This window comes from Scyliorhinus canicula, chromosome 11, assembly GCF_902713615.1.
Source record: "Scyliorhinus canicula chromosome 11, sScyCan1.1, whole genome shotgun sequence".
Taxonomy (NCBI): Eukaryota; Metazoa; Chordata; class Chondrichthyes; order Carcharhiniformes; family Scyliorhinidae; genus Scyliorhinus; species Scyliorhinus canicula.
The window spans coordinates 144,871,264-144,888,624 of record NC_052156.1 but is presented as its reverse complement, the minus strand read 5'-3'; the positions used below and the strand labels follow the sequence as shown (position 1 = coordinate 144,888,624).

Here is a 17,361-nt window from a genome sequence, read left to right as displayed (position 1 = left end):
ACGGGAATCTTCCCAGAGGACCTTGTTGTAGAGATCACTGACCACTGATGGAGAGTGCTGACCTCGGGTTCAGTGGTGAAGCAAACCTGCCTGGCTTTGAATGGGTTAAAATCGGGCCCAGTTGTGCCTGCAGCAACTGGCGGAAAAGATAAACTGCGGGATTATCCATCAGCGGGATCCTCCGCTTCACCAGCGGCGTGGGAAGGCCACAATGCTAAACCTCATTGGCCGTCTGCTGGAATAGAGGATCCCGCTGCCGGTGAGGGGGGGCGCCGCGCTGAAAAATGAGGCTGGCGGGATGGAGAATCCCACCTGAAGTGTTTGTACCTGCCAGACATTGTCCGAAAGGAGCTGTGTGTGGGTCAGCAGGTACTGCAGTGTCTCCAGCTTCTGTTCCAGGAGCTGCTCACGCTGTAAAGCTTCCTGCAACAGAAAATAAATCATCTTTACCTACCTGCTGCTGAGAGGAATTCTGTGCAAAAGCAAGCAGGCATGGGCCCATGGTAACCCTAGCAACGCAAATTCACTGTAACAGGGCCCATGGTAACCCTAGCAACACACACTGGCTGTCATCAGTCCATGGTTGTGGTGGTATGACTAGGAGGTTTACAGTACCTCAGAGTAGTGCTGCAATTGGAGCAGAGGACTCGATGCCCATTGGCTCAGGCAGGTCATGTGTCTCTCTGCCAATTGGCTGATGTCAGTCATGTGACTGCTCGCCGATTGGCCGAGAGGCCAGTAGCCCCTCCTACGAGGCGGGTTATAAGAACCCGTAGCAGCCGGCAGTCGGCCTTTCTCTGTAAGTCGACTGCCGGGCACACAATTAGTTCATTAAAGCCTGATATTTGGAACTTCTTCATGACTCGAGTCCAATTGATGGTGCATCAATTTAATGAACTAGAACTTGGAAATGGAGCTTCGGATCAAACCAGACAGCCTCCGCGTCAGCCCGCATGCTACAAACCCGTCAGCAACTTTTAAACATTGGCTGGCGTGCTTCGATAGTTACCTCACCACTACAGACAATCAACCAACAAAGGAGCAGAAACTCCACATCCTCCACTCGTGCGTGGGCACCGCCGTTTATTCGATGTTAGAGGTTGAACAGGACTATGACACAGCCATGGATCTCCTGAAAGGACATTTTCTCAGGCCTGTAAACCAAGCCTCCTGGCAACAAGGCAACAGTTCCCCGGTGAGTCCCTTGATGAGTTTTATCGGGCCCTCATTGTCCTGATGCCACCTGTGGGCCCCGGTCGCTGCCATTTTGGGGCCTCGTCTCCACGTGTGGGCCCCGGGTGCCACCATTTTGGGACCCCGACTCCACATGCAGCCGACAGGGGCCGCCATCTTGGGTCGGCACAGAGGACCCCACCAGTGAATACTCCACAGGAGAAGATGACTCAGAGCTCCTGCCACGACTCGCTGCTGTGACACTGGACCAATCGCGGCCCCGCACGCTCGCCGCGGCGACTACGCAAATCCTTCTAAACGGACACGAGACAAGCTGCCTATTAGACTCCGGGAGCACAGAGAGTTTTGTCCACCTTGACACGGTAAGACGCTGCGCGCTCCCTGTTCACCCGGTTAAGCACAAAATCGCTCTGGTTTCAGGTTCGCACTCCGTCCAAATCACTGGGTGCAGCGTAGCGGACCTCACGGTCCAGGGGAGAGTTATTAAAAATTACAAACTCCTCGTCCTCCCCCGTCTCTGCGCACCGGCACTCTTCGGACTGGATTTCCAATGCAACCTGCAGAGCTTGACCTTTAAATTCGGCGGCCCTATTCCCCCCCTTACTGTCTGCAGCCTTGCGTCCCTCAAAGTGGACCCCCCTTCCCTGTTTGCGAACCTCACCCCGGATTGCAAGCCCGTCACCACTAGGAGCAGACGATACAGTGCCCAAGACCAGATCCTCATCAGGTCCGAGGTCCAGAGGCTGCTGAAGGAAGGAGTCATTGAGGCCAGCAACAGTCCCTGGCGAGCCCAAGTGCTGGTGGTTAGGACTGGGGAGAAAACCCGGATGGTCATTGACTACAGTCAGACCATCAACAGGTTTACGCAGCTGGACGCGTATCCTCTCCCCCGTATCTCCGACCTGGTTAACAGGATTGCGAAGTACAAAGTCTTCTCCACAGTGGACCTTAAGTCCACCTATCACCAGCTGCCCCCCCCCCCTTCTCCTCTCCTCGTCTCCCCCCCCCCCTCCCCCCGGGCTTCTTTCTCCACAAGGGGTGAATGTGGTGGTATGACTAGGAGGTTTACGGTACCTCAGAGTAGTGCTGCCATTGGTGCAGAGGACTCGCTGCCCATTGGCTCAGGCAGATCATGTGTCTCTCTGCCAATTGGCTGAGGTCAGCACGGTAGCATTGTGGATAGCATAATTGCTTCACAGCTCCAGGGTCCCAGGTTCAATTCCGGCTTGGGTCGCTGTCTGTGCGGAGTCTGCACATCCTCCCCGCATGTGCGTGGGTGTCTTCCGGGTGCTCCGGTTTCCTCCCACAGTCCAAAGATGTGCAGGTTAGGTGGATTGGCCATGATAAATTGCCCTTAGTGTCCAAAATTGCCCTTAGTGTTGGGTGGGGTTACTGGGTTATGGGGATAGGGTGGAGATGTTGACCTTGGGTAGGGTGCTCTTTCCAAGAGTCGGTGCAGACTCGATGGGCCGAATGGCCTCCTTCTGCACTGTAAATTCTATGATAATTTATGACTGCTCGCCGATTGGCCGAGAGGCCAGTAGCCCCTCCTATGAGGTGGGGTATAAGAACCCGTAGCAGCCGGCAGTCGGCCTTTCTCTGTAAGTCGACTGCCGGGCACACAACTGGTTCATTAAAGCCTGTTATTTGGAACTTCTTCACGACTCGAATCCAATTGATGGTGCATCAATGGTCAAGTTTTTTTTATTCGTTCATGGGATGTGGGTGTCGCAGGCTGTGCCTGCATTTATTGCCCATCACTAATTGCCCTTGAGGCGGCATTTTTAAGAGTCAACCACATTGCTGTGGACCCGGTGTCACATGTAGGCCAGACCAGGTAAGGACAACAGATTTCCTTCCCTAAAGGACATTAGTGAACCAGATGGGTTTGAGACCAAACAAGAAAAGTCACACAAACCCACTGCTCCGCCCAGTGAACCACCAGGAAAATAACAGGAGCCACAGAAAGGAGCCAATCCCAATATAAACAAGATTCCTGCCGTTGGATCACAGTGATCGCAGATAGGGAGAGGAACCACTGTTCATGCCGTCTTGCTTCAGGATGCACAGACGCAGAGGAGTGGTCGTGTTGCCCAACGTTGAAAGAAAAACAACAGCATAGAAACCTTTTCTGCGCCAGCCAGTGATCAATGTCTGATCCACTGCCCCACCCAGTACCCCATTGGGGGGACAGTCAGGTTGAAGAGGTGAAAGGACACAAGGTTATGATGTCTTTGGTTCAGTGCGGCAGAGCCCCAATCAGAGAATTTCAGACCCACAACTAAACGATACTGATCACTCCAGGACCCATTGATGGCAGACAAAGACAATCAGCGGGAAAAATATAAACAAACCATGTCTGCACGTGGTGAAAAATATTCCCCCCGCTTGGTGCAGTCCCTTCCAGAGGCACTGAAAAGTGTTCAAATTAATGTGTTGCTCACCTGAAGATACTCTGCTAGCTGGTTCAGCTCCTGCGAGAAAGGATTCATGCAGTCAACGGAATGCTGAGGAGATACAAGGGAGAAATCAGTAGAGCATGTAACCAACATCTGGGATTGAGTAATGGGCAGAAAGCAGAGGCTGGATTCTCCGTTACTGAGGCTAGGTGCCGGCGTGAATGGAGAATCCGCAGGAGGTTCAGGTCAGGAAAATCGGCGCAGACCACTCACCGATTCCCATACCAGTGAGGGGCAGCACCGGCACCCCATGAAACTCCCGTGTACCACGCCGAAAATGGCCAGGTCCCAGGCTGCATATGCGCACGGCTGACGACCTACACCGGTCGCACCGTAAAATTTGGCACCGGCCATGCACTAACCCAAATCCGCCAGCCGCGACCCCGCAGCCCACCCCCTGGCCACACCACACTAGCCCCTTCAGCCCCAGCAGAAGCCCCCCCCCCCCCCCCCCCCCCACCGGCCAGCAGCACAGATCTCGGCCAAGTCTGGCGGCGCTGGACACTGTCCGCAGTCGGCATGCCATATTCCTGACCGCTGGGACCACACATGGCCTGTGTCATCAAGAACTCGGCCCATCGGGGGCGGAGCATCACGGGTGGTGGAACGGCGCGAGGCACGCGTCACGGTGACCGGGCAGACCAGTGTCAGCCAAGATTCCGGCATCGGAATCCATTCTCCACTCGATCGCCAATCCCTATTTCGGTGTCGGGCTAGGGAGAATCCAGCCCCAGACATTTGGACTGAGTTTACAGACAGAAACCAGACATTTGGGATTGAGTTACATACAGAAACCTCGGGATTGAATTACAGACAGAAACCAGACATTTGGGATTGAGTTACATACAGAAACCTCGGGATTGAATTACAGACAGAAACCAGGCATTTGGGATTGAGTTACATACAGAAACCTCGGGATTGAATTACAGACAGAAACCAGGCATTTGGGATTGAGTTACATACAGAAACCCAACTTTTGGGTGAGTTACAGGCAGACACTGGACATTTGTGAGTGAGTTACAGGCAGAAACTGTACATATGAGGGTAAGTTGGAGGCAGAAATTGGGCAATTCGGAGTGAGTTACAAGCAGAAATTGGGGGCGGGATTCTGTGATCCGTGTTGAAACCGTCGTAAATGCCGTCGCATTTCTCGACGGCGTCAACATGGCCTCAGGAGCAGAAATTCTGATCCCCACAAGGGGCCAGCACGGCACTGGAGTGACCCACGCTGCTCCAGCTGCCAATCCCAGCATCAGATGGGCGCCAGGGGGTCTGCACATGCGCAGTGGGACCAGCACCAACGCACGCATGCGCAGTGGGACCGGCACCAACGCACGCATGCGCAGTGACTCCCTTCTCCGCACCGGCCCCTACGCAACATGGTGTAGGGCTACAGGGCTGGCGCGGACTAAAGAGGCCACCAGCCCGAGAGGCTGGCCCGCTGATCGGTAGGCCCCGATCGTGGGCCAGGCCACAGCGGAGCCCCCCCCCGGGAGTGAGTTACAAACAGAAGCAGGCCATCTGTGAGTGAGTTACAGAAACTATGCATTTGGGAGTGAGTTACAGACAGAAACAGGCCATCTGTGAGTGAGTTACAGGCAGAAACAGGCCATCTGTGAGTGAGTTACAGAAACTACGCATTTGGGAGTGAGTTACAGACAGAAACAGGCCATCTGTGAGTGAGTTACAGACAGAAACAGGCCATCTGTGAGTGAGTTACAGACAGAAACAGGCCATCTGCGAGTGAGTTACAGAAACTACGCATTTGGGAGTGAGTTACAGATAGAAACCCAACCTCTGGGAGTGATTTACAGGTAGAAGCAAGGCATTTGGGAGTGAGTTACAGTAAGAAACTGGACATTTGGGAATGAGTTACACTGACACCCGACATTTGGGAGCGCGTTACATAGAAATCCGACATTTGGGAGCGAGTTACATAGAAACCTAACATCTGGGAGTTAGTTACAGACAGAAACACGACATTTTGGAGTGAGTTACACACGGAAACTTTGGCCGGTTTCTCCATCCCGCCGCACCAGAAATCTCTTGCGGCAACCGTTGGGATTCTCCGTTTCGCCGGCTGGTCAATGGGGTTTCCCATTGTGAGGCAGCCCCACGCCGTCGGGAAACCCCCGGGGTGCCGGCAAAATGGAGAATCCCGACGGCGGAGAATTCAGCCCCTGATATTTGGGAGTGAATTAGACAGAAACCCGACGTTCAGGAATGAGTTAAACAGAAACCCGACATCTGGGAGTATGTTACAGATGGAAACCCAACATTTGGGAGTAAGTTACAGACAGAAGCACAATATTTGGGAGTGAGTTAGATAGAAACATGACATTTGGGAGTGAGGTAGGCAGCAACCTGACATCTTGTAGTGAGCTACAGACAGAAACCCAACATCTCGAGTAAGTTAAACATGGCAAGTGATATCTGAGATTGAGTTACAACAATAACTTATATTTATATAGCGTCTTTAAAACTAATAAAACACCCTAAGGCGTTTCACAGGACTATTATAAAAGGAAGTAGAATACTGAGCCACTTAAAGAGATTCTGAGTCAAATGACCTAATGTTCAAAGCAGTAATTCTGAGGAGTGTCTCAAAGAAGGAATGTAAGGTGTGGAGGCAGAGAGCTTTGGGAAGGTATTCCAGAGGCTGGGACCTGGATAATTAAAGCACAGTCACTGATGGAGTGATTAAAGTCAGTGATGCTCAAGAGGCCAAAATTAGATGGGCTCGGATATCTTGAAGGCTTCTGAGGCTGGAGGAGATTTCAGAGATAGGGAAGGGCCTATGAGGCTGGAGGAGATTTCAGAGATAGGGAAGGGCCTATGAGGCTGGAGGAGATTTCAGAGATAGGGAAGGGCCTATGAGGCTGGAGGAGATTTCAGAGATAGGGAAGGGCCTATAAGGCTGGAGGGGATTTCAGAGATAGGGAAGGGCCTATGAGGCTGGAGGAGATTTCAGAGATAGGGAAGGGCAAGGCTATGAAGGGATTTGAAATTATGATGTGAATCAAGATGTTGCTTGGCCAGGAGCCAATCTAGGTCAGCAAGCACAAGTGTGAACAGTAATTTGGACTTGATGCAGGCAGAAGAGTTTTTGATGACTTTGGATAAAGTTTACAGAGGGTGGAATACGGGAGACATTGACTCGAGAGGTAACAAAGGCGTGAATGAGGATTTCAGACACAGATGAGATGAGATCGGGTTCAAGTCAGTCAATGGCGGTGTTAATGATGCCAAATTTATGAAGTTGGAAGCTCATGTCAGGGTCAAAGGTTGACCAAGGTTGCAAAAAGACTAGTTTAGTCTTTGGGAACTGCCAGAGAATGAAATGAAATGAAAATCGCTTATTGTCACGAGTAGGCTTCAATGAAGTTACTGTGAAAAGCTCCTAGTCGCCACATTCGAGCGCCTGTCCCGGGAGGCTGGTACGGGAATCGAACCGTGCTGCTGGCCTGCTTGGTCTGCTTTAAAAGCCAGCGATTTAGCCCAGTGAGCTAAACCAGCCCCTGGTTTCTTCCTGAGAGAGGAAGCTTGAGCCGATAGGAAGGGAACAGAGTTTGGAATGGGGATCAAAACCAATGGTTTCAGTCTATGAGAGGAAATTTCTGCTCATCTAGTACTGGAGGTCAGAGCCTGATAATTAGTAGTAGAGAAGTAATCGAGAGGGACAGTAGTGAGGAATAGCTGGGTGTCACCAGTGCACACGTGAATGTCGCCATGGGGTAGCATGCAGATGAGAAGTAGGAGGGGATCAAGGATATATTCTTGGGGTACACCAGAGGTAATGATGCAGGTGCAGGAAGAAAAGATATTGAAAGTGATTCTCTGGCTACAATGAAACAAATAAGAATAGAACCAGGTGAGTGGAATCCCACCCAGCAAGACGGCAGTGGAGAGGTGTTGGAGAGAATGGTATGGTCAATCATGTTAAAGGCTGCGCACAAAGGAGGGAAAATTTTCCTGTGACACAGTCACATGGGATGTCATAGTAACATTATTTATAAACAGAAAGTAAAATCTGGAAATGAGTCACAGACAGGAATCATAGACCATATACAGGAATGGGCCATTTGGTCCAGCTGGTTGATGCTGTTATACATATCCCACCTGTGTCCCACCCCCACCCTCTTCATCTCATCGGCGCATCTTTATATGTCTTCCTTTCTCATTTCTCTAGCTTCCCCTTAAACACACCTATTCTGGAAGGAGCAGTGCTTCGAAAGCTAGTGTTTGAAACAAACCTGTTGGACTTTAACCTGGTGTTGTACTTCTTACTGTGCTCACCCCAGTCCAATGCTGTCATCTCCACATCATGGACACCTATTCTAGTCACTTAACTACTCAATATGGTCACGAGAACCAGATACTAAGCACTCTGGCTAAAGTAGCTTCCTCCAAACTCCCTTTTGAATTTATTGGTGACAATCCTAAGTTTATGGCTCCTGATTTAGGTCTTCCCCCACAATTGGAACCATTTCAATGGCACTATAACGTGGAAATGAAAGAAAATGATACTTTACTCCTCAGTAGAGGGTGGTGGGGCTCAATCACAACTCAGACAAATCTTCTGTAATGTATAAAGTGAAAGATACCAACATCAGTGCAATCAACCCAACCTCTCAGGGGCAGCACGGTGGCGCAGTGGGTTAGCCCTGCTGCCTCAAGGCACCGAGGTCCCGTTTCGATCCTGGCTCTGGGTCACTGTCCGTGTGTAGTTTGCACATTCTGCCCGTGTTTGCTTGGGTTTCGCCCCCACAACCAAGAGATGTGCAGGGTAGGTGGATTGGCCACGCTAAATTGTCCCTTAATTGGAAAAAAATGAATTGGGTGATCTAAATTTATTTTAAAAACCCAACCTCTCAGCACAAAGCTGGCAATCCAATCACTAACTTTAAACTTCCAGTTCAGCTTAACTCACAGTTGAACACTTCCTTAGGGTTGGAGGAAGAGGAGACAGAGAGGAGCTAAATCATCGCTTTTATAAGCAGCAGTCATCTTTTACTCACATACATACAAATCTGGTGAACGAAGCCAGACAATTCCCAATGGAAAGAGAAGCTCCAAGAGTTCCTGGGGTATATTATGAAACTAATGTAGAAGCTTTCTGCACTGGAAAGACTAGTGGCTCAAATTCAGAGGATTATGATATTATATTTTTGGGTAGCAACATGTATGACAAACCAATGGGCTTTTCCTCTCAAATCCTTTATCAAAACAAGGAAGCTTCAGGGGAGGTGGCGGCATAGTGGCATTGTCAGTGGACTAGTAAACCAAGACCCAGAGTAATGCTCTAGGGACCCAGGTTCAAATCCCGCCACTGCAGATGGTGAAATTTGAATTCAATAAAGATCTGGAATTAAAAATCTAACGATGACCATGAAACCATTGTTGATTATCGTAAAAACCCATCTGGTTCACTAATGTCCTTTCGGGAAGGAAATCTGCCGTCCTTATCTGGTCTGGCCGACATGTGCCTCCAGACCCACAGTAATGTGGCTGACTCTTAATTGCCCCTTAAGGGCAATTAGGGATGGACAAGAAATGCTGGCACAGCCTGCACATCCCCAAAATAGACAAGGGTCGCGCACCAAAAATTGGACTTTCACAATTTATCCACAAATGGCTACATTGAATAATCTGCTACCACCATGATCACCAGCTTCTTATCTTTTCCAATACATTCCAAGATACAGGATCAAAAACAGCAGAGAAGGTAAAACAATGTCTATGAGTTACAAACAGGAGACAATGTCAGAAAATCATAGAAATATGCAGCATGAAGAGTCCATTTAGCCCATCATATCCAGGCCAGCCCACAAGGAGCATTCAGTTTAATCCCAATTTTTAGCTCTTGCTCCGAAATCTTATAGATTCAAAATATTATTAAGGTTTCTGCCTCTACCACCTTCTCAGGCATTGAGTTTGTGATCCCCACCACTCTCTGGGTAAAAGGATTTGCCGTTGAATCCCCTCTCAACCCCCTACCCTAAATCTGTGCCCCCTGATAATGGGCCCCTCAAATAAGGGGATTATAGCCTTCCTATCCACTCTTATAATAGACCCCATATAATTTTATACGCTGCAGTTAAGTTTTACCTCTCAGCCTCCTCTGCTCGAAAGAAAACAACCCCAGCTTATCCAATCTTTCGTCCTAACTATAAATCTCCAGTCCAGGTGACATCCTCTTAAATCTTCCCTCTACTCTCTCTTGCACAATCACATCTTTCCTACAGTGTCGTGACCAGAACTGCACGGAATGCTCCAGCTAACTAATATGTATCCGCTCCAGCATAATCTCCAATATTCTATGTCTCAACTAACATGTTGGCAAATGTCCCATGTGCTTTCTTGATGCAAAGCTCATAGAATTTACAGTGCAGAAGGAGGCCATTCAGCCCATCGAGTCTGCACCAGACCTTGGAAAGAGCGCCCTACTTAAGCCCATGCCTCTACCCTATTCCCACAACCCAGCAACCCTACCTAATCTTTTGGACACTAAGGGGCAATTTAACATGGCCAAATTACCTAACCTGCACATCTTTGGACTGTGGGAAGAAACCGGAGCACCCGGAGGAAACCCACACAGTGACCCGAGGCTGGAATTGAACCTGGGTCCCTGGAGCTGTGAGGCAGCAGTGCTAATGACTGTGCCACCTTGCTGCCCTTGATGTCCTTGTTTATCTTTCCAGCTACCATCAAGGATCTGTGGACATGCACTCCAAGGTCCCTCTGTTCTTCTACACTTCTCAGCATCAAACCATTTATTGTGTATTCCCAGCCTTGTTCACCTTCCCCAAATGCAATACCTCGTGCTTCTCCAGATTTAAAGCCATTTCTCACTGCCCTGCCAACCTGGCAAAATTTCTCTGCAAAATGTCCATGAGTGACTTACAAAAAGTGGGTAACATAGTGTTTAAGCTCTTGTGTGAAGTTCAGGAAACCAAGAGTATTGATATCACCAAGTGATGCTGGAGAGGGAAGACTCTTACTGGAGGAGACGAGAATTTTGTTTTAATGACCTGGAATGCACTGACTGAAAGGGTGGTGGAACAAAATTCAACAGTAACTTCTACAATTAATGCAGCATTTTAGGTATATTGGATTGTAAACATTTGCCAATTTAAGGGTTAACAGTCTGGGTTAGTGGGTGTTTGAAAGCGGTAGTCATGTTTTTAAAAATAATATTGTTTTCAAAGACCAGAAAGCTTTTAGGAGCCAGAGGTGAAACTGACCAGAGTAATGTGTTTTCAGTCTGGGCTAATGTACTATTGTTTGACTAGAGGTGGGTCCCTGGGGAGTTCATGGGCACGATTCTCTGAGTCCCGCGCTGAGCCGGAGAATTGCCGTAACTGCACCATGCCACTCCGACACCAGCGCGTCATTTTCCAAGGTGCGGAGAATCGGCGCCATTTGCGCCGGCGCGTTTGGCGCGGCGCCGGTTTCAGGCCGCTATCCACATCCGGGCCGCCGATTCTCTGGCCCGGATAGGCTGAGCAGCCGCGCAGAAACGGCAGAGTCCCGCCGGCGCCGTTCACTCCTGGCCGCTGCCGGCTGGAACTCTGCGCGAAGGGTCGGGGGGGTGGCCTATGGGGGGGGGGGGGGACACACACTCTGTCCCCGGGGTGGGCCTCCGATGGGTCTGGCCCGTGATCAGGGCCCACCGATCCCCCCCCCCGGGCCTACTTTGCTGCGCTGCCGGCCCCTGAATCCCCACGGCATGTTGCGTAGGGGCCGGTACGCTGAAGAAGTCCCCCACGCATGTGCGGGTTGGCGCGGTGCCCATTTGGCACTGGGAAGGGAGGCTGGAGCAGTGTGAACCGTTCCAGTGCCGTGCTGGCCCCCCTGTGAGTGGGTGCCAGAATCGGTTGGCTCCGCACCTGTTTCGCCCCATCGTGAAACCTGAAGGCGTTCACGATGGCGCGAAGACTTAGTCTCCATTTTGGAGAATCACGCCCCATGTGTTTTCAGCCTGGAGAGTTAATTTGTCTTCAGCTTGGGGAGATGATGACATTGCTGGGTGGAGCTAAGTTATTCAGACATTTTTGAGAGAGTTCTTTGAGTTGAGGTCTGATATGACTAACCTTTTAGACTACAAGTAAGGTATTTTTCTCACAGAAGATAGTTTAAAAAGAGTAATAGTATTTAAAGCAGTGCAGACTTGTCTGAGGACAAGGGGGAAGGTGAAACAAACCAATTGAAACAGCCTTTTGAAGACATCCAGCCAGAGACTGCAGGGTTTCTAACAGGAGCCAAATCTGTTCTGGAAAGCAAGTATTAATCTGTGCCATCGGGATTGGGATTGGGATCGATTGAGAGCTGTATGTTTTTTTCCCTTTCTTGTTGTTTAATTGGGAATTGAGTAGCATTGTTTATGGGGTCATTGTAAGATATTTGGATGTGTTGTTAAAGAGTTTAATATTGTATTGATGATAAAGTTTTGTTTTGAAATACCAAATCCCTACTCCCTCGTGCAATTACTCCTAAAGCAAAGTATTCTTTCCCGTACAGACTTACAAAAATAAAATCAAATATTGGGGTTTCAGTCCAGTATCCTAGCCACTTTTAGGCTCTGGTCTGGGATCGGGGTACTTCTGAAAGAGAGTTAGTAAACATTTAAAACTAAGGCATTTACAGGGTTTGGGGAAAGAGTAGTGGGACTAATCAGTCCGCTCTTTCAGCATGATGGGCCAAATAGCCTTCCCCTGTGTTGTACCATCCTATGGTTAATTTATTAAGTTTGTGGAATCTTGCTGATCATACATTGGCTGCCACAGTCACCTACAAAACAACAGGGATTTCCTTTCAACAAGTAATTTACTGGCTGTGATGAAACAATGGAATATTCTGAGGATGTGGAAGACGCTGTATAATGTAAGTTTCGGTCCTCATCCAATTTTTGCACTGGACAACTCCTCATCCATGATGACTTTAACCTACCCTTGAACTCAACTCCTTTCTTAACGGCTGACAATTTGACAGGCAGTGTCTGAAGTCATGGGTCCAGTTTAGCAACTGGTCACCTGAGGAAAAATAGACTACAGTTACTCAGGGCATTATCAGATCTCTCAGCAACATCTCAAAAGGAGATGTTTGAAAATGCAGTACCATTTTGCACACAGCGCACGAAGGTGATGAATCGACTTGGTGCAGCACAGAGTTTTCACTCCCCTTCCCACTCTTCCTCTTAAAATGTGTTGCTGCATGCCTCCACAGTTCCTCCTGAACCAGCACTAAACTACATTTGCGCAAAGCCATGCAACCCCAAATTGCGTATATCGTCCCAAAAGGCCATGCAATTTCAGAAATTGAGAATGTTGTTCCATTACATCTTGCCAACATAAAGGAGAAATCTGCTTTTATTCTTGTACTTTATTTCTAACCTCCTGACAGCGTTTGCTGATTCCTTGGCTGCTGTTCTTCCTGTTTCAGCTGACACAATGGGATATTCAACGACATGGTGCACCACAATTAAAGCACAGACACGTGACATTGATTGGAGAAGGGCACCGGGTTGATTTTCTCCTTCGCTAACCCAGGGACACTGCAGCCTCGAAAGCACTCCTATTCAGCCTTCAGAAGAGCTGCACTTTTTTTTAACTGAACGGAACAATTGAAGTGACAGGGGACAGTGCAGGAGTGTGACCTGCAGCCCTTCTCATCAAGTCACCAGCAACAGACTCAATGGTTTGATTCTTCTGCAGTGTCCTTGTGAAGTGATCCCAGATTCCTTGAACAGATTAAAGGAACAAACTAGAGGCTTCCCCAATTGTATCTTGCAACATTCTGGATTCACGTTCTATGCAGCCAACTGGGGCAACTAATCTGTGTCACACAAAAGGTGGGGCATCTAATCTGTGTCACACAAAAGGTGGGGCACTTCCTTGAGTTCATACCATACCTGATAGATCTCAACAATATCATCCCTGACGCAGAGAACGCCCAAAGCAAATGCCCAAAGCTGATCAAGCAAATTATCCGCCAAACGAAAGATACAACACGAGAAAGATAACATCCAGCCAGCAAGTCAGCTCAATCTTTTTCAAAACATGCCGTGCTCCCAGGCCAGTAATCCATAACGACCCAACAAACCGCACACTCACACTCAAAAAACCACACTCACACCCAACAAACCGCACACTCACACCCAACAAACCACGCACTCACACCCAACACACCGCACACTCACACCCAACAAACCGCACACTCACACCCAACAAACCGCGCACTCACACCCAACAAACCGCGCACTCACACCCAACATACCGCACTCACACCCAACAAACCGCGCACTCACACCCAACAAACCACACACTCACACCCAACCAACCGCAACATCACACCCAACAAGCCACACACTCACACCCAACAAACCGCAACCTCACACCCAACAAAACGCCCACTCACACCCAACAAACCGCACACTCACACCCAACAAACCACACACTCACACCCAACACACCGCACACTCACACCCAACAAACCGCGCACTCACACCCAACCAACCGCAACCTCACACCCAACAAACCACACACTCACACCCAACAAACCGCAACCTCACACCCAACAAAACGCCCACTCACACCCAACAAACCGCACACTCACACCCAACAAACCGCGCACTCACACACAACAAACCGCACACCCACACCCAACAAACCACACACTCACACCCAACAAAACGCACACTCACACCCAACAAACCGCGCACTCACACCCAACACACCGCACTCACACCCAACAAACCACGCACTCACACCCAACAAACCGCACACTCACACCCAACACACCGCACTCACACCCAACAAACCGCGCACTCACACCCAACAAACTGCGCACTCACACCCACTAAACCACACACTCACACCCAACAAACCGCACACTCACACCCAACAAACCATGCACTCACATCCAACAAACCGCACTCTCACACCCAACAAACCACGCACTCACACCCAACAAACCGCATGCTCACACCAACAAACCGCACTCTCACACCCAACAAACCGCACACTAGCACCCAACAAACAGCACACTCACACCCAACAAACCGTACACTCACACCAACAAACCGCGCACTCACACCCAACACACTGCACACTCACACACAACAAACCGCAACCTCACGCCCAACAAACCGCACTCTCACACCCAACAAACCGCACACTCACACCCAACAAACCGCACACTCACACCCAACAAACCGCACACTCACACCCAACAAACCACACACACCCAACAAACCGCACTCTCACACCCAACAAACCACACACACCCAACAAACCGCACACTCACACCCAACAAACCACACACACCCAACAAACCGCACACTCACACCCAACAAACCGCACACTCACACCCAACAAACCACACACACCCAACAAACCGCACACTCACACCCAACAAACCGCACACTCACACCCAACAAACCACACACACCCAACAAACCGCACACTCACACCCAACAAACCGCACACTCACACCCAACAAACCGCACACTCACACCCAACAAACCGCACACTCACACCCAACAAACCACACACACCCAACAAACCGCACACTCACACCCAACAAACCACACACACCCAACAAACCGCACTCTCACACCCAACAAACCACACACACCCAACAAACCGCACACTCACACCCAACAAACCGCACACTCACACCCAACAAACCGCACACTCACACCCAACAAACCGCACTCTCACACCCAGCACACCGTGCACTCACGCCCAACAAACCGCACACTCACACCCAACAAACCACACACTCACACCCAACAAACCACACACTCACACCCAACAAAACGCACACTCACACCCAACAAACCGCGCACTCACACCCAACACACCGCACTCACACCCAACAAACCGCGCACTCACACCCAACAAACCGCGCACTCACACCCAACATACCGCACTCACACCCAACAAACCGCGCACTCACACCCAACAAACTGCGCACCCACACCCACTAAACCACACACTCACACCCAACAAACCGCACACTCACACCCAATAAACCACGCACTCACACCCAACAAACCGTGCACTCACACCAAACAACCTGCGCACTCACACTCAACAAACCGCACTCTCACACCCAACAAACCACGCACTCACACCCAACAAACCGCACACTCACACCCAACAAACCGCACACTCACACCCAACAAACCGCATGCTCACACCAAACAAACCGCACTCTCACACCCAACAAACCGCACACTAGCACCCAACAAACAGCACACTCAGACCCAACAAACCGTACACTCACACCCAACAAACCGTACACTCACACCCAACAAACCGCACACTCACACCCAACAAACCGCATGCTCACACCCAACAAACCGCACACTCACACCCAACAAACCGCACACTCACACACAACAAACCGCGCACTCACACCCAACACACCGCACACTCACACACAACAAACCGCAACCTCACACCCAACAAACCGCACTCTCACACCCAACAAACCGCACACTCACACCCAACAAACCACACACACACAACAAACCGCACACTCACACCCAACAAACCGCACACTCACACCCAACAAACCGCACACTCACACCCAACAAACCGCACTCTCACACCCAACAAACCGCACACTCACACCCAACAAACCGCACTCTCACACCCAACAAACCGCACACTCACACCCAACAAACCGCACACTCACACCCAACAAACCACACACACCCAACAAACCGCACTCTCACACCCAACACACCGTGCACTCACGCCCAACAAACCGCACACTCACACCCAACAAACCACACACTCACACCCAACAAACCGCACACTCACACCCAACAAACCACACACTCACACCCAACAAACCGCACACTCACACCCAACAAACCGCACTCACACCCAACAAACCGCGCACTCACACCCAACAAACCGCACACTCACACCCAACAAACCGCACACTCACACCCAACAAACCGCACACTCACACCCAACAAACCGCACACTCACACCCAACAAACCGCGCACTCACACCCAACAAACCGCACAATCACACCCAACAAACCGCACACTCACACCCAACAAACCGCACACTCACACCCAACAAACCGCACACTCACACCCAACAAACCGCACACTCACACCCAACAAACCGCACACTCACACCCAACAAACCACACACACCCAACAAACCGCACTCTCACACCCAACACACCGTGCACTCACGCCCAACAAACCGCACACTCACACCCAACAAACCACACACTCACACCCAACAAACCGCACACTCACACCCAACAAACCACACACTCACACCCAACAAACCGCACACTCACACCCAACAAACCGCACTCACACCCAACAAACCGCGCACTCACACCCAACAAACCGCATACTCACACCCAACAAACCGCACACTCACACCCAACACACCGCACTCACACCCAACAAACCGCGCACTCACACCCACTAAACCGCACACTCACACCCAACAAACCACGCACTCACACCCAACAAACCGCGCACTCACACCCAACAAACCGCATGCTCACACCAAACAAACCGCACTCTCACACCCAACAAACCGCACACTAGCACCCAACAAACAGCACACTCAGACCCAACAAACCGCAACCTCACACCCAACAAACCGCACACTCACACCCAACAAACAGCACACTCACACCCAACAAACCGCGCACTCACACCCCAAC

General features: G+C 50.2%; 1 protein-coding gene across 8 annotated transcripts in view; it reads right to left on the bottom strand.

Annotated features, from left to right (window-relative positions):
- Positions 1-17,361, bottom strand: part of LOC119973464 (nascent polypeptide-associated complex subunit alpha, muscle-specific form-like) — a 124,994-nt gene that overhangs the window by 74,732 nt on the left and 32,901 nt on the right. For 6 of the 8 annotated variants that reach the window (XM_038811652.1, XM_038811655.1, XM_038811654.1 and 3 more), the window contains 3 exons: positions 12,603-12,685; positions 3,639-3,701; positions 313-423 (listed from right to left, as the gene is read on the bottom strand). In XM_038811652.1, coding sequence (XP_038667580.1) covers positions 313-423; positions 3,639-3,701; positions 12,603-12,685 — 257 coding nt within the window. The remainder of the gene's footprint in view (positions 1-312; positions 424-3,638; positions 3,702-12,602; positions 12,686-17,361) is intronic. The other 2 variants (XM_038811653.1, XM_038811659.1) reach the window with 2 other exon arrangements.